At 39.7% G+C, this 18,764-nt stretch overlaps 1 protein-coding gene across 3 annotated transcripts in view; it reads right to left on the minus strand.

Moving 5' to 3' along the window:
* Nucleotides 1–18,764, minus strand: part of WWC3 (WWC family member 3) — a 144,195-nt gene that overhangs the window by 85,122 nt on the left and 40,309 nt on the right. For all 3 annotated transcript variants that reach the window (XM_054007975.1, XM_054007974.1, XM_054007970.1), the window contains exons 2-3: nucleotides 12,141–12,250; nucleotides 7,699–7,902 (exon numbers count right to left, since the gene is read on the minus strand). In XM_054007975.1, the coding sequence (XP_053863950.1) occupies nucleotides 7,699–7,902; nucleotides 12,141–12,250 (314 nt within the window). The remainder of the gene's footprint in view (nucleotides 1–7,698; nucleotides 7,903–12,140; nucleotides 12,251–18,764) is intronic.

An 18,764-nucleotide genomic window follows, 5' to 3' on the forward strand; every position in this document is an offset into this window, starting at 1 on the left:
ACCTGTTAGAGTGTAGAGAAAAGAGGAGACCTGAAGCCTTTGCAGACTGAGGTAGTAAAAGGATTCTGAAGTGGGCCAAGTCCAAGAGGTTAGGTTGGAGACTGCTAACTCTAATTTGCTGGGTTTATTGTGTGAAGCCATTTAGCTTAGCACTAGGCCCAATAAAATGCCTGGTATTTCAGGGGAGTAGGATGAGGGGAGAGTCCTCTCTACACATTGTTAATAAAGTTGTAGCCTGACATTTTATAAGACAGCTCAGCATTTCATTCTGCTGTGTGTCTCGATCAATTGTGGAAAGAACTTTATAACACTGAATAAACCATGCAGTAACTTGCCAAAAGAGGTTGTGCAATTGCTATCAATACATGGACTGAAATTCTCTAATCCATTATTTCATGAACTTTTTCATGGTGTTGATCACAACTTAGTAGTGAAAGAGTTTCATGGACACCTCTGTTTCCACCAGTAAACATACAGATCTCACCTTCCCCTGCTCATGAACACATAGCCTTGATGAACTTACAGCAAATGCATACATAGAAAAGTCTATGTATTTTTAACTGTCTTTTAATCTGATTTGACAGATGGAAACAAGAAGATTGTTCGACAAACCAGCTCTCCACAGATCCAGAACTGCTCTAACTGGTCAGAGACCAATATTTAGAAATGTTTACAAATACTGAAAACATTTTTACTGGTCTAAAATGTTTCTAGATCTTAAAGCACATGTGAAACAGTTTATTACAAATATTTTTCCAGTATTTTATTAGGCTTCTGATTCCCGGGAATGCCAGCAACACATCTCAATAGTTCCAGAAACTTCAAAATTAGTTAGTGTTTGTACCTTTCCTATAGATACTCTCCCAGCAAAGTCTGAGTAATTGTTTGCATCCAATTCTGCTGCTGTCATACGCAGTTTACCTTTTCTGGGTAGAAAAAGAACTACAACAGCCCCAATCAAATAAAGCAGTTTAAAAAAAATCAGACCTTATTTCCCCAATATTTTCTCCACTTATATAAAAATTGCCCTGTGCAAGATGATAGGCAATAAGTTATCAAAATTAGTGGAACTAAAGTCTTGTGGAACTACTGAAAGTCTTGAAAAATAAATAAAATATTTTTATAAATTGGATGACTTTCCTATTTTAAAATGACATTAAATTCTATTAACTTGCTCCCCCCCGCCCATTTCAATTGTGACATGATTTTAGCAGCCAACCTTGCACGTCACAAGAGCTGGGATTTAAATGTGTCATAAAGCATCAGTTTCAGCCTCTTATAGTGTTTGCAACAGCAGCAACCAAAACCATGTTAGACTATAAGTGGGAAGAAAGCAAGAGGTATGACTTTGGCATCCAGTACCTCAGAAACCAAAAGGCCAAAACCAAAAGCTATTTCTCAGCTTTCCAACAGTACATACCACTAGTGGTTTGATAGATATTGGACTTTGCCACTGACCCCTGGGACCAACAAAGTTTTTTTGGCCATTGTTACAGGAGTACATATATTAGACCAGGGTAATTTTCAGAAATTCAGATTCACACTAAAAATAGATAAGAAATTTATAAGGGTTTTATAGAAATCTATTAATATTATTCTGGGACTATAGGGAGGGAAGGACAAAGACTCAAGAAGTTCCTTACAACTCTAATATATAAAGGAACTTAGTTTTATTTATCAGCTCATTGATTATTTCAACAACAAATTCTCAAGTAGTTGTTGCAGAAAACAGCAGAAAAAATGTAAGATGCTTTTTGCACAGCTTAGCACTACAGTGATAGATTTTTTAAAATATTCTGAAACCAGAGGGCAAACCATGTAAAAATTATTCACAGATTATAGGTATTAGGAGGGAACTAAAATAGTGAACCTGGAAATAAGGATAGCCAAATATACCTTTCACTTTAGAGGAAAAGAGACATATGCACTTGAGAAAACAGTCAAACATGAATTCATTTACTTTTCATTTGTCATAAATGCTACTGCAATGATTGCTAATTATTAAAGATAAGACCCTGTTTAAAAGTATTTTTCTTTCCAGTCTATTTTCACTATTTGATCCTGAACTTAAATGTATAATGTTGCTATTGTTAACATGTTACTATGTCACAAAATGTTACAATTAACATTTAAGAAAGAGAAGATGGAAATGTGTAGGAGAAATCTGTCTTAAATAATTGCTATTTAAATAAATCACTTGCCACATAAATATAGCTGAAAGAAAGCAAGTTTAACAGAACAACTACACCTCTACCCTGATATAACATGAATTTGGATATAACGCCGTAAAGCAGTGCTCCGGGGGGAGGGGGAGGGCCTGCGCACTCCGGCGGATCAAAGCAAGTTCAATATAATGCAGTTTCACTTATAACGCAGTAAGATTTTTTGGCTCCAGAGGACAGCGTTATATCGGGGTAGAGGTGTATTTACCTTACAGTAACTACAATTCTTCAAGATGCTGTAGTCACTGTAGACTCTTGTGTGTGCACATGCGACTCACACACAAGATCAGTTTGTTTGTTTTTAAACAGCAGAGTCCATCAGGGCTATACACATGCTCTCTGCCTTCTCATGCTCCCATGTGAGGGCATAAAGGGAAGAGAGCCAAGACTCTCCCTTAGTTCCCTCGTAACTGAAAGCTTGGAGTAGCTGAAAACCCAAAAAGCAGGGCTGGAGGTTGTGGGATCCACACTGACATCATCATCTCAAAAGAGCCACAATCATGTGTAGGATAAAGAAGAAGGACCGGGGAGAGCATGTGTCAGTGTGGATCCCACTTTAGGTGACTGGCAACCAGTAACCCCTCAGGATGGTAGGAATGAGGAGTTCCAATTGCATCAGTTGAATAGGGATTGTAGTATTGCTCTCACAAAGTTGGTATTTGGCCTAGCAGCTAAGACCAAGGAATAGTGCCTGACAAATGTCAGAGGGTTATTCCAAGTCACTGCCTTATCAATCTCTGATATTGACAAAATCCTTTAGCAGGCAGAGGATATTACTTGCACTCTGGCAGAGTTTGAGACTTGATGTTTGGTGGGAGAAGTTGACAGGCAAGTGAGGTACTTTGTGTTATCCATTTTTATATTCTTTGAGAAGAAGTGGCTGGACCTTTCAAATGTCCAGCAAATGCAATAAATAGATCAGGCTACAGTCTGAATGCTTTATCATACTGACAGGAGCAAACTAAAGTCATGAAAATGTCAACTATATGTATTTTCTTTCCTCCTTGAGCAGAGTGTGATTTCAGGACAAAGACAAGTAGGATGATCAGCTGGTTTAGATGAAAATCAGAATAAACTTTGGGTGTTGTCTCAACACCATTTTGTCACTATGGAAGGTCATATAAGGGGACACAGCCATAAGTGCTTGAAGCCAGCTCACTCTCTGTTGAAATAGCCAGGAGAGACACCATCTTCCGAGTGAGTTAGTCCAGGGAACATTCTGAGAGAGGTTCACACGGAGGTTTCGTAAGTTTCAGAAGGACCATACTAAAGTATCAAGCAGGAGCAAGTTTGCAGTGAGGCAAATGAGTAGGCTTTGCACCCAAACAGGTGCACACAGGCACCCAAAAAGCTTTTCAGGGTTTCTGTCCTTGGATGTGCCTTTTGTAAATTTTAATTTTTCCTGCACTGCTGCAACTACCAGTTGATCCTGAACTGGAGGAGTGTGGGGGAGAGACGTGCTCAAAGGTTTTTGGAGGCACCTGATAATGCTTCTCCACCAGTCTGCATGTGGGCTGGATGGTTGCTGGGGTATGCCAGAGCCCCCTACCTGGTTCCAGTATGCCTTCATTTACAGGAAACACATTTACAGTGTGATCAAGAAATTAAAGAGTGTGTGAGATTTCTCTTGGATTACCATCATTTCACTGTCCAGGGTCCTCACTATGTGAGCTGGAAGATCTTGGAGTACTTTAAAGTCCTGGGTCACCAGGGCTAGAGATGGTATGACCACCTAGTTAGGAAGCAATGAAGATGCTTTGGATAGAGGCCAAGGTGCCATTGTTTCTCCAGTATCCCTACTTCTTGGACATCAATGTATGGCTCTGGTGTCAGTGATCCAGGTCACAATACCACTGGGGAGCCTGATCTCTTCATCTTCCCGTACCTACATGAGGGGGATCTGCTGTGGGATACCAGAGATGATTGGTCCCCAGTACGTAGCTTGGTATATGGATACTAGCCCAGGAGCGACTGGTTGACTCAGTGCCACTCCTTTTGTCTTTGTGGTGGCATTGCAACAGGAACCCCGGGCCATCTTCAAGACCACTCCCAGATGGTAACAGGGAGGCATCCCTGCTTAACCCTGCAGAGAAGGCATAGCTCAACAATGATGATGAGAAAAAGTAGTCCTCGAATGGTGGACGATTGGCTCCAGGGCCCAGTGCCACTTCAGGACTAACAATGATCCTGGAGGGAATCCTGGCAGTTCCACAAGGGTCTACCTCAGTCCTGTGGTATGGTTGATGCTTTCACTGGTGTCAGCTTAGTCAATGCCAATCTCCATGGTAGAAGGTTTAGGCTCTTTATCCTTTGAGGAGTGAGGCCTCTTCTCCTTTCTATAGGGCGATGCCTCCCTACACTCGGGGCCATGTTTGGTCTGAGTTTGGCCCTTCCAATCCTTATGTTGGGTGCTGGCTCCAAAAATGATGATGTGCATGCCAGAAGAGCTGGTCCAGAAGTCAGTTGGTATTCGTGCTGATTTTGTACCTGATAGTCCTGAGGTAGCTATGATTGGTGTAGATGATCCCAGTACCAGGGTACTCCATGTGCATGCGATGGTGGAGTTTTCCTCACTTCCTTCCTTTCATTACCAAATCCTGGGTTGTGGTGCTTGCTGGTAGTGTATGTCGGGGATGGGGAGGGAAGGAAACGGGGAGGCAGTGCTTAAATGCAGTTTCAGCCATGCATCCCTTGACTTGCACATCCTCACTGAGAAGGAGGTATACACCGAGCAGTTATCGGGCAAGTGACTATCCCCCTGACAAAAAAGCCATCAACTCAACCTCTCAAATTGGGGAGTGAGTCCATTACAGATCAGGGAGGGCTGAAACCCTAGGGGTCAAAAGAAGAGCTCTCAATTTCTGACATGTAGATTTCACCAAAAATTGAAAGGATATAAATCTAATCTAATCTAATATGGAAAGCCTTTGAACGAAAGTACAGCAGATTTTTGTAGTATCCTGTTTTATTAATACTTTGATGCAACAGACCAAATATATAATGCATTGAATATTCGTTTAACATTTGAGTTATGTAAAATTCTGTCCTATAATTGCAACTTAAAGTTATCAAAAGAAGTTCAGCCATGAAGAAAAACCACAGTGATCTGGACAGAAGATCTTTGCTTTTTCCTAACAGTGTGGTTCCATTCCAAATTAACTAAAGCAATTATGACCAATACTCAACACCCTTCGCAATATTTTTTGCCCACTAAGTGTGGGGGGTAGTGGGGATGGAAACTTACTAAGAATGGGGGGCAGAAGAATCAGAGAGGGAGTCAGTCTAACACTTAGGGGTGAGAGGGTGCAGCCAGCAACAGGCTGAGAAGGAAAATTCTTGGTGTTCCTACCTGCTCCCATTGCTGCCCTGCTCGGTCCCGTGCCCTGCTCAATGCCGAGCGCAAGAGCAGCCACTCTCCCCCTCCTGCCCACCAGGCGTGCACAAGTTCTCAAGGCAGCAGAGTTCCCCACTCCCAATACTTCCATTGCTGGGCTCTCACCACCTCTGCCACAATATCTTTAAAACGTTTTTAAAATTATCTGTTTTTTTCGTTTTAATTTTGAAAACCATATCAAAAAGAAACAATGAGGATGATGAGGTGGAGGGATCTCCAAGATAAAAAGACATTGAGTGTTATGATATTATGCATGAAACAAGAACAACATCTAAGAACTAGCTAAACAAAGTAGCCTTTTAGTAAAGGCACATACAATTATTAAAGGGATTTTCTTACATAAATTATCTAGTTGTGTACTACATAAATATATTAACTGTTTGGACACCCTGGCTCTGAGCCCTTCAAAATGCCAAAGTCATGCATCAAACATCGCTGTTCCTAGCTCTGAATATCAAAATGTAAGTAAATGTTACATTTAAAAGCAGGCACTAATAAAAGAAAATAAATTGTACTGGGATTAGACAGTAAATTGGACTGTGAAGGCAGTCATCTGTAGAAACCTTTTATGTCTATTCCACCACAGTCACCAACCAGTGGTTGGCCATATGAAAGGAAGCTTTCTGTGGTGCTCACATTATAAAGTCATCTCTCATAAAATGTCCAGCTTGGCTCCTAAAGCCACATCAAAACCTACTCTCAACTGGTGATGGATGAACCTCAATGGATTCAGTTAATCATCCACTGTGATCCAAACTTTTTTGGACTTTCACTCATTTCATCCTTTCCTAATAGGCACCTCGCCCTTTCCCCTTTTTGTAGCCCCCATTCCTCCACAACCCACACTAAATACCATTTTTCCCCCTGCAACATGCTCTTGTTTCCATGCCCGACATACAATGAACCTCTACCTACTCCTCCATTTGTCCCTCACTCTCCTTTAGATATTTGTTGCAGGGATACAGTTGTCTCTTTGCTTGACCCCAGGAACATGTACTTTTAACAATCACAAGGTCTGGCAAATCTTGATACGACTTACCCCAGTCTGAACTATTCAAGACACAATGTAAGAGATTTTAAAGTTGAAGCAGGTAGGCCTTTCAACAGACCTTAAACAGTATTAGATAACAAAATAGTGGAGAGATCTGACCGGGGGAAAAGTTTGAGTCTGTTCGAGACTTTAGAGTTAGGGAGGAAAAACAACTAGAGGCCTGTGGGACAGTGAAGGAGGATGACTGAATTATAGTGTAGGGGAGCAGTGAGTGAACCAATTCTTCTTAGGTCATACTATTTTTTCAAGTAGCACTGACCAAAGAAATCCTTAACTAAACCTTTGGTCAATTTTATAAAATAATATTTAAGCTAGGATCAGATCAAAGGTTGAAGTTCAAACTAGTTATCTTAGAAGACCTTGTTTGCTCATTCCTATCCTAAACACTGCCTGATGAGGTAATACATTTATTAAGAACTGTGTATGGAGTTAAGGAAACTTTTCAATTTTCTAAGATTTAGCTTAAGGCAAGTAAATTTGTCACCTGCTGGTACACAGAGTTGCAAATTAATACAATGGATTGCCAGTGCAGAAGGCACTGTCTTCTCTAGAGCAAACAGTCACTTTAGAAACTGGAGTGCATACATGTAACCAGAATCCAAACATACTTTAAAATATTCCAGTGAAGGAGATGTTTTTCATTAATTTAACACATAACTCTCACATTCATAGAGCCTGAGAAGCAGAAACTAGTGTTGGCTTATTTCTACTCTCATTGCTACATTAATTCTTTCAATATTCTGCAGATGGATAAAAAGATTAGCCTTTTGTTCTAAGTAAAGATAGAACTTACTTTTCAAAAGTGCAAGTTCATTAAAATGAAACTCCTAGTTATATTGGAGGAAACTGTCTTTGGAGAGGGTTATTTTCTTTTAAGATGCAATTTCTTCCAAGAATCACAGCAACTTCATGAGTAGTTTAAACTTTTACATCACTAAAAATAGAGAGTGATGGCAGCAAGCTCTCAGATTGTGTGTAAAAACTGAATAGTGGAAAAATATGTATTAGCAAGAGAATGAAAGTAAACTCACCACTAGCATAGGAGCGGCTGTCATCCTCACACAGTTTGTGCAGCTGCTGGTATTCTTCTTGGGCTAGCTCAAAACGCTGCTGTTTAATTTGGTAAATCTCTTTCTTGGCATTAAGTGCCTCCTGGGCAACAATTAAATATTCCTTTAGCATGCGTTCCTGCTCTCTTCGCCACTGCTCTCTTGGGTCCTCAATTTGTGTGAGCTCTGAAGAGAAAAACTTAAGTCCTGTTACTCCACTAATTACAAGTACCTTCTCAATGTCAATTCTCAATACCTACACGGATAGTTCATGACCACAGGAAATGTGCTCAAAGAATCCAGGTGAAGTCTGTCTCTAAACCATCTAGTATACTCAATTCAACCCAAAGTTCAATATCACTCCAGCAAAGAGAGAAAAAAGTGACTGCACTGTCACTTATATTTGAGTCTTTTATTCTTAGAGATGAGGTTAAAAAGAAAACTAATTGTTCAGCCATAAATGACCTTACTCAGTCAACTTGTTTTAAGATGACAAATTAGATCATTCTGATGGCATAACCGTAATACAACCCACAGCCAAGTAAGAGAGCCAAATCAATATCCCAATACTTGACTCAGTGGGTGGTAGGAACAGTTCAGAGATTTCACATTCAGCCTCCAGAAAGGTGCAAGAGAAAAGCAACATCCTGAAAGGCTATTTATGTTATCTTTATGCCTGTACGATCAAATAGTGAACAATGAAGTTAGCTACCAAAAAGATTAGTGTTTTAAAACACATGCTTAATTTTAACTTTCTTCTATCCTAACAGTCATAACAAGCTCCTTGATGTTCTCATCACTACCCTTTTCCAGGGCTTTGGAGCAGAGCCCGGAGCTGGAGCGCAGAGCAGCTCCGGAGCAGTGGAGCTGCAGGTATTTGCCTGGAGCTGGAGCACTGCTCCAAAGCCCTGCAACATTTGAGAACAGCTAATGTTTACAGCCACAGACTGAAAGTAAAGCTTGTTTCTAGTATCAAGAAACTCTTTCAAATATATGCTTATAGTATAAAAAAGTTTTCAATATGTTATGTTCCTGCAAACACTTCAGTGGCCCACAAATTCAAAAAAATAGAACAAAAAAACCTGAAATAACAGGTTTTTCTGCGGTGTCTGGGGGGCAGAAGGAGCGGCAGGAAGAAAAGTAGTTTTACATCATCCTGCCTGTGCAGAGTCTGCTGTGTATGCAAATGCCAGCCTCCTATGGCTGTGTTTACAAAAATCAGCTGCGTAAATCACCATTACTGCAGCACCACTGCTGGTAGTAATTGTGCAACCTGTAATACAGCCAGGAGGCAGGCATCTTACCACCATACTTCAGAACAGGGTTAGTCAATATGGTGGTAAAAATGTTATACCTTATCTGCATTGCTGTTCCATTGCCACCATATAAATCAATCTTTATGGTTCAAGTTATATCATTACCTTAATGTGCACAAGTGCAATAAATAGTTGCCAAAATCATTTAGTCCTTTTTTAAAAACTTTAGCCACAGTAAACCCTGTAGTAGGGCATTCCACAGGTTAACTATAGGAAGTATTTCTGTTATGGGTTCCAAATGTATTATTAAAGTGATTTTTGAAACATCATACCACAGGCTATCTTGAGGAATGTAGATTAAGCCATAAGACAGATACTCAATACAAGCAAAGAAGGTATTTTCAGTTAATTTCCCCCCCTAAAAACTCTGATTTTGTTGTTACTATGATAGGAAAGGGGAAAGCCAACTCTTTTGTTGGTACTAATAATAGGACTTAAAGCTATTTAAATATTTCTGTTTGCGCTGTGAAATCAGAGATTGTAGTGATTGAGCCCCCAAAAATAAAAACTGTAGTTCTTCCTTCAAACTAATAATAAAAACCACCAAAGGCATACAAGCAGCTCTGTTGTTTGAGAACCATTTGAAAAGTAATTGCCTAAAACAAATGAGATTTTCAGGAATTAAAAAAAGTGAATATATTTAAAGTGGGTTATAACTACGATACCCCAATAAATGGCTCTTCACAATGTTCCAATTCTAATCCCAGGTAACAGCAAAGGTTAAAATGTATCATACATAGCTCTTGAGAAGAGGAGTCTGTACATTTTGAGGCACTGCATAACCTGCCAAGTGACCAAAAATCTTCACCACCATCTTGTAGCCCACTAAGAAAGAGTCTCACTTCCTATTAAGTACAACACTGACATTCTTCTGTGGAAGACTGCACTGTACTCTGGCCTGGAATAAGTGTATGGAGCACAGACTGCACCAGTTACCATAGAGAAACTGAAACTGAAGGTGTTTTAGATTTGGATAGCCACTAATTTAGTTTCTGTAGAGTTGACTGAAATTCCTATAGTCATTCGAGCACAGCCCTGGCTGGCCAAGAACATGGAATATGTTATTCCCAACTGGGAAATGTGCAACTGGTTAAAGGAGACTTCAAAGGCTCTCAAAACTCAGAGGAGGAGGGGAAAGGAATTCTGTGGTTGGCAGCCACTGAAGCTTCTTAAGAAATGGTTGGACAGGCTCCAACACCAGCTTAGCGAGGGTGTCAACGAAGTCCAGAATTAACAGGATGAGATGGAGATCAGGGTTGGCTCTGAAGGTAGCTCTGTGATTTACAGAGGATTCCTTTTCGTCTTGGGTTTCCTAATGTAAATGGAAAGTCATTGACCAGAATCCTTTTCATCACAGCCCAGATTGTGTTCCTCTTTCTTGAGTAAAGCTATCAAGACAGGAGGCCTAGAAGAGTGATATGCACTGCTGCTTTATTTTGAAGAGTGGAAGGAAAGAAAGGATTTAGGTGTACATAGCTTGGGAGGCTTCTTCAATGCATGGTCTTTAAAAAAGCACTGATTTGAAACCTCTCTTGCATTTTCTCCCAACATTTCTCGTAACTTTTACATTCATTTCTGCCATGGTGTCTACTGATACACTAAGCTGTAGCTGCTGGAGAGGGCATATAACCAGGCCATCAGTAAAGAAGAATGGATAAAAGTCTAATCAAGGAGTGATCCTGTTCTTCTACTGGATACTGTCACCCGATAGCTACTATGGAAAATATTTTAGGTAGATCTCAGAACCCCCAGAGTAAGAGATTCTTTCCACCAGAACCTCTCCTTGATTCTTATACCATCATTACATTCATCTGTCATTGCATCCCCAATGGTTACTGAATAACACCCCCAACAATTCTACCCCTGCACTAGGATCGAGCTTAAAAAATTGAAACAAAAAAGAACAGATCTTTGTTCCATAGCATGAAGAACCCAGTTCTTAACAAAGGAATCCTATTAATTGGATGCTTTATTAGTCCTTTTAGCCACAGCATCCCAAAGGGATTGTGTGTTTAGTTCATGATCTACCATACCGGTAAGTCCTTTACAAAGTAAAGAAACCTGTGACAATATTCAGAATTATTGACACTATGCTTATATGTACAATGTGTGTGTTTCGATGGTGTTCTATTACAGTCTGAGATAAAGCTCTATCTTCTATAAAATTTGTCCTGACAGCTCAAATAAGAATATTGCTCATATAATTTTTAACAGTAAGTACTTTAAGAATTACACAAACACCTGCGCTATGATTTTTCAATGGATCTTGAAATACTCACTAGGTTATTTAGCTTTCTAGTGACTGCATTAAAATCTCTTTAAAGGCTTTTGTTTTTAGAGGGAAGAAATGTCTGAGTGTGGGTCTTTCACACACCAAAATCAGGTGAAAAATATTTTCGTGAAAACCACAAAAATATGCAGAGAAGTTCAGAAGCTGGTATAATACCTTAAACGATTAGTTTAAGGTAACTAGATTCCAAAGAGATGGTGTTGAAATTGGTTTTGCAAAGAGCGCTATTTACCACTGATGTTACTGCTGCTACTGCTCCTTTCTTCTTTTCTTACCAGCTAGTTGCCAATTCGCACAATACTGAAAGCATTCGCTCATTAGTGATAAGCAGCTTAATGATGGAAGCACAATAGTACCAGCAGCAATAACATACTGCTATAAAGATAAGATATAGACTTTAAAAAGTAAAATTGGCCAGAAAGTGGTGATCTGAAGCTCAGCAACAGTAACCGTGCGTAATGTATCTATCCAGTCGTTCTAAGCCCACTGATTTGCTATGTGGAAGCATAATAGATGCAATGCTTAGGAGAGGATGAGACTATTATTTAAATAAGAATATATCAATCAATCTTAAAATTATGCTAAATAGCTGCTAAAATGAAAAACGCCACACACTTACTCTGAGCCCGTTTTGGGTGCTGTTGGTTGTTTTATAAGGGAGCAAACTGTGGACTACTGGAAAGATATGCAACACACACACAAAATGCAGGACTTTTCATAGTAGCTGGAAGTTGAATAAATGTCATCTTAATCACACTTGGTTCAACTATAGATATCAGCTTGTGAATGTTCATAAAACCAATTTCACTTCTACTCACGATTTATATGGTCCATGTAATAAATTCCGATCTGTTGATCATAAACAGTTTCCCAGCCTAAAGGAAGTTCATCGCCAACACAGTCAGCAAATGTTAATGGCTTTGTAATCCTGTAAAAATATAAATAATGAAAATAAACTCAAAAGATGCAGTTTACTATGCAATTAATGCTATTTAGTATGTGCTTTGACTAAATCAAACCTCTGATTTGAGCAACATTAAATAGTTACGACACTTGCAATGGTATGCAATAGTAATTTTAAGTACATGAAAACTGAAATGTACAAAGAAAATGAACATTTAATTTAGAAAGTATGCTGACAGCTACTCCCAAAACAGGTGAGACAGCTTCTCCCTTCAAGTTCTGTGTTTAACTATTTAATTATGATGGCATGCAGTCCTGCCAGTTTTCTCTCTTCTCTCCCCCCCGTACTGCAGTAACAATGTGAGAACAGAGCTGGAATTCACTGCTGTTCACATTTATTGGAAACTTTATAGCATCCAAGTTCTTAGACTGTCAAAGCAGTACAATTTGCTATCCATAGCAGCTCAAATGTTAAAAAAAAAAAAAAGGATCTTTTGCAACTGCCAACACACAAATGTTCATGAAATTCTATTATCTTAGACCAACATAAATTACCCTGCTCTGCCCAGAAAAAGGAAATAATCACTATAGGTTTGTGAAGCATTCTGCTATTGCTAGAATGAAGGATATACACAAGTATCAGCAGCAACATTACTAACCGAATATTTTGAATATCATACTACTTCTGCAGCAACTGCTTGACAAACTAATAGTAATAAAATACACAGAAGTGATAACATTCAATAGAGTACTGGTAAATAGTCATTTTTCCTACTATTCACTGAACCAGAGCTTCTCAACCTTTTTCTTTCTACCACCACACACACACACGAGCGCGCTCTATAAAACTCCATGGTCCAGTTGTGCCACAACCGTTTTTCTGCATATAAAAGCCAGGGGTGACATTAAGGGGCAGCAGACAGGGCAATTGCCTGGGCCCCCACGCCACAGGGGGCACCGCAAAGCTAAGTTGCTTCAGCCCCGGATGGTGGGGCTCGGGGCTGCAGTCCAGTGCGGCGGGGCTTTAGCTTTCTGCCCTGAGCCCTAATTCTAATACCAGCCATGCTTGGCGGCCCCCGGGTATGTCTACACTACGAAATTAGGTCGATTTAATATAAGTCGATTTTTTAGAAAACGATTTGATACAGTCGACTGTGTGTGTCCCCACTTAAGACCACTAAGTCGGCGGAGTGCGTCCACAGTACCGAGGCTAGTGTCGACTTTTGGAGCACTGCACTGTAGGTAGCTATCCCACAGTTCCCGCAGTCTCTGCCACCCATTGGAATACTGGGTTGAGCTCCCAATGCCTAATGGGGCAAAAACATTGTCGCAGTCGGTTAGCAAAGACAGTTTGCAGCCATATTGTACTGTCTGCTGCTGTCTCCTGGTTCCTCCTGGCCAGCCTCATTGAGGTCGGTCAGGGGCTCCTGGGCAGATATGGGTGCTCCTGGCTGGCTCGGTGAGGTCAGTCGGGGGCACCTGGACATAAATGGGAGTGACTCCAGGTCATTCCCTTCTTTAAGTTTCGTCTAATGGAGATTCAGTCATGCCCGGAATATCAGGCAAGCCTACCAAAGAACCAGACAGGCAAACGGCCGCTCCGGGTCAGAACCCCAGACATCCCGCTTCTATGATGAGCTGCATGCTATTCTAGGGGGTGCCCCTACAACTACCCCACCCCTGTGCTTCCCTCCTCCCCCATCCCTCCCGGGCTACCTTGGCAGTTATCCCCCCATTTGTGTGATGCATTAATAAAGAATGCATGAATTTGAAACAATGACTTTATTGCCTCTGCAAACGGAGATCAAAAGGGGAGAGGAGGGCAGTTGGCTTACAGGGAAGTAGAGTGAACCAAGGAGGCGGGTTTTCATCAAGAGAAAAACAGAACTTTCACATCGTAGCCTGGCCAGTCATGAAACTGGTTTTCAAAGCTTCTCTGATGTGCAGCGCACCCTGCTGCGCTCTTCTAACCGCCCTGATGTCTGGCTGCGCTTAATCATTTCGACTTTTAGAACAGAGTTCGGATAGCATGGATTTGTCTCCCCATACAGGAATCAGATCCAGTACCTCCCATGCGGTCCATGCTGGAGCTCTTTTGCGATTCTGGGACTCCTTGTTCACCTGTGCTGATGAGCTCTGCATGGTCACCTGTGCTGATCAGCTCTCCAGGAAATGAAGTTCAAAAGTTCACAGGGCTTTTCCTGTCTACCTGGCCAGTGCATCTGAGTTGAGAGTGCTGTCCAGAGCGGTCACAATGGAGCACTCTGGGATAGCTCCCGGAGGCCAATACCGTTGAATTGCGCCCACACTACCCCAAATTCAACCCAGCAAGGTTGATTTCAGCAGTTGGGGAGGAGTACAGAAATTGATTTTAAGAGCCCTTTAAGTCGACAAAAATGGCTTCGTCGTGTGGACAAGTGCAGGTTTAAATCTATCTAATGCTGCTAAATTTGACCTAAACTCATAGTGTGGACCAGGACCCCTGAAACCTGTTCGTGGCCCTTGATTGAGTACCACTGCATCTTTGGATTCAACATTTGTATTGCTCTGGAACATCAAAACTACCAAGAATTTAAGAAAACCAATACAAAGGCAAAAGTAACCCAGACAGAACCAAGGGTGTAGATTTTTATCCAGTTCACTTCCCACAGCATCATTCCAACAGTTGCTGAAACCCTCACATAATGTATTCCCTAATAGTTTCTAAATGGCTCAAATAAAAAAATGTAACTAGCTATGTAATCAACTCAGTCACAAAAGAAAAGTTAATTTTATAAAGATAAACATTAACTAAATATTAACAATACAAACATTAGTTAAATATAAACAATAGAAATATAAACAATTCCAATATAATATAATACAAGTGATGCATATCATCACATACTGCATAAAATCAGCTTCCAAATTTGTGAACAAATATGCAATATCTGATTACAGTCTCCTATAAAAGATCAGAATTTGGACAACATTCATAAAATGCATACATTTTATGGCCAGCAGGAATCCTAATGATCATCAGTCTGACCTTCCATATAACACAGATCATTGAACTTCCTCCAGTAGTTCCTGCAAAAACTCTCATCTTTTAAAAAAGACATCCTTCTCAGGGCTGGTCCACACTAACCCCGCAGTTCGAACTAAGATACGCAACTTCAGCTACGTGAATAACGTAGCTGAAGTCGAAACATCTTAATTCGAACTACAAGGTACTTACCGCGGGTCCACACGCGGCAGGCAGGCTCCCCCGTCGATTCCGCGTACTCCTCTCACAGAGCAGGAGTACCGGTGTCGACGGCGAGCACTTCTGGGATCGATTTATCGCGTCTAGACAAGACGCGATAAATTGATCCCAGAAGATCGATTGCTTACTGCCGAACCCAGAGGTAAGTATAGATGTACCCTCAGTTTAAAGACTTCAGGTGACAGAGAATTTACAACATCCACTGGTGAGTTGTTCCAATGGCTCATTACTCTCAATGATTAAAAATGTGAGCCTTATTTATTGTTCCAATTTAGTTAACTTCAACTTTGAAAAGTTCAATACTGAATCTTTTTAAGCCCTTGTATGCTAGATTTAAAAGCCCTGAAGTATCAGATATATTCTTCCAGTGTTGATACAAACTTACCAACCTGTCTCAATCTTCGCTTCATGAAACAATCTATTTAGCTTATTAAGTCCCTCACTGAAAGATGTATTCTCCAGACCTCAAACCAGTCTTGGCTCTTTTTCATACCCTCTTCAATTTTTCAGGATCGTCTTTGAAGTACTGACACCAAAATTGGCCAGAACATTCCTGTAGTGGTCTCACCAAAGCCATGTATAAAAGTAATATCAATTCAATATTCCTATGTTCCTTTGAGCATCCAAAGTGATCTTTATCCCTCTTAGCCATAGCATCACACTGGCAGCTCATGTTTGTTTCATTATCTAGCATGACTGCCTATGTTCTTTTCAGAATAAAGGAACTAGACTTATTGCTAACTGTCTCCAAAGCAGCCTGCAAGACATTGCTTATCTTTTTACATAAAAACAGTGAAATCTTTCATAATTTCCAAAACCTTTAGGCCTGATGTCAACTTGACAAATACAAATGGGAAAATATAATGACTCTATATTAGTGTGTGGGTCTCTCCCCTCAAACCCTCTCTCAACTTAAAAAAAAAAAAAAAAAAAAAAAAGTATTTTCCACACTTTTATAGCAGCACTCTGCATTATACAATACTTCTATGCGAAAGTGTTCCATTCATTTTCAAAATGCAGGGAATATAATACTTTCCCATCATGTTTACAAACATGATAGACTAATTTGGACAATATTCAAAACAATATTAAGAAAATGCTAGTTTGTTCTCCTGGTTATCATATACTTGTGGTCTAGATGTTTCCCAGAGACACTGATTATTTCTTCTACGTAACAGGTAATGACACGCACACACAAAAATGCCAAAAGTTTTGTTTTAGTACCAAACAAGATTTTGGTTTGAAGGAGATAGGAGAATTATGACTGATCCAATGAAAAAGCCACTGCATATTTAAATTTATTGAACACAAAATAAAATAATGAAGAAAGATTTCAAAAGAGGATTCATTTTCTAACTAAGAAGGGGTGCACAGCAAGCACACGTAGAATGTTCTTAAATTACACCCAACGTCACTACAGATGCAAGAGGAACACTTTTTCTTGCTCAGACTCGTTCATTGATGTCACATGCAGAAGGCATGGAAAGTGTGCCACTCAAAATTATCTACATACTTATAAGACTCTCATAATAGCATCTGAAAGTTAAAAGGTTTTGTCTGTTCTAACACTTTTCTCACCTTTGGTCTTGAACCAGTGCATCTGCGTCGTCAGTGGTAACCTTGGTGGAAGCGCTAGCAAAGAGAGCATGAAAAGCATCTGCCGTTTCTACGCTAGCACTTTCACCATCACTACCACAGGTGGTACAGCACCAGTGGTGAACTAACACTGGGATAGATCACAAAAAGTCCATACATAGGCACATGCATGCAAACTGAAAAATGATATTTATTTATCTCACGGGATTATTTTAAGCATTTTTAAATGCATGCTTTAAAACTGTGAATTACTATGTAAGTGCAAGACAGTAATTCATAGTCACAATCTTATACACCTCTACCTCGATATAACGTGACCCGATATAACACAAATTTGGATATAACGCGGTAAACAGTGCTCTGGGAGGGTGGGGCTGCGCACTCTGTCAGACCAAAGCAAGTTCGATATAACGTGGTTTCACCTATAACGCGGTAAGATTTTTTTGGCTCCCGAGGACAGCGTTATATAGGGGTAGAGGAGTAGAATCATGCTGTTTTGAATGTGCCTAGTACAAGAGTTAGTGAACCGTATGATCAGTGCAAACATGTCCTTTTGTTTTTAAAGATAAAAATGTTAAATTAGGTTTGATAAATTTTTGCAGGTTAAAGAATATTTTCAACAAGCTGCTAAAATGAATGTTATGATAACATTACAAGGTATTGCACACAACACTTACCCAACAAGAAATACAAACAATTGAAAACAAAAATAAGAAGTTTCATGAATTTTAGAAGCTACAGAAATAAATTTAGACTAAGTGATTAGAGTTTACTAATGCTGCCTGATATGAGATTTAAAACCTAGTAAAATAAGGGAGGAATTTTACAGATTAGAGCTATTGTTAGTTACACTCTAACAATCAGAGTATTGTTACAGTGAAATGATCTCCAGCACTTCATATACAGTACACCTACCTTAACATTTTCCATTACTGACAACTTCTATGTATGCTACTTCATGTAGAACTGTCCATTTGAACCAAAAGCTGTAGTCACTGAGAAGAAGCTTTATTGTAGAACAGAGTAAGTGTTCTCCCAATACTTTATCTAGTAGTTATTTAGGCAAAATACTCCCAAATTAGTTCTAATTTCTCTGGACTTCAGTTACAATATTAAAAATACAAGTGAAGGTATAGCAATTGATTTACCTCTGATGATTTTGTTCTAGAGACACCATGTTTACAATTACTCAAGATAGTCTAGACATTGGTTCCTACCTAAATTGCCACATTATCAACAAGATTTTCTTTGCGATGAGTAGTGAGGCATGCTTGCCCATTACACATACACATCCCTTATTCATAAGCAAAACCTACACATGCAGTATTCTACCTTCGCATGCCATAAGAACCTTAATCCAGCATCCGTAATGATCCCACCTCTCTCACATAAACTTCTAGAATATAAACAATATTAACTTTCCATGAACAGATGGAGCAAGAGTGAACAATGAAGAAAGGGAATTAAATAGATGTAACAGGTTTTATACCATTTTCACAAAAACCTGTTTAAACTGTAGAACAATAGTTTGTGTATCTAAGGTTTCCTTTGGATCTGTTAAGAATTCATGCTAGCATTCTAAAAAGAAAAAATGGAAATGGAAACCATGATCACACAGTCAACAACTCAGTTATTTAAGTAAAGTTTTTACTAAGGAATTGTCTCTATTCAAAGTTGTACACATTTAATTTTAATTCAG

Source organism: Malaclemys terrapin, chromosome 1, assembly GCF_027887155.1.
Source record: "Malaclemys terrapin pileata isolate rMalTer1 chromosome 1, rMalTer1.hap1, whole genome shotgun sequence".
In the NCBI taxonomy this organism is placed as follows: Eukaryota; Metazoa; Chordata; order Testudines; family Emydidae; genus Malaclemys; species Malaclemys terrapin.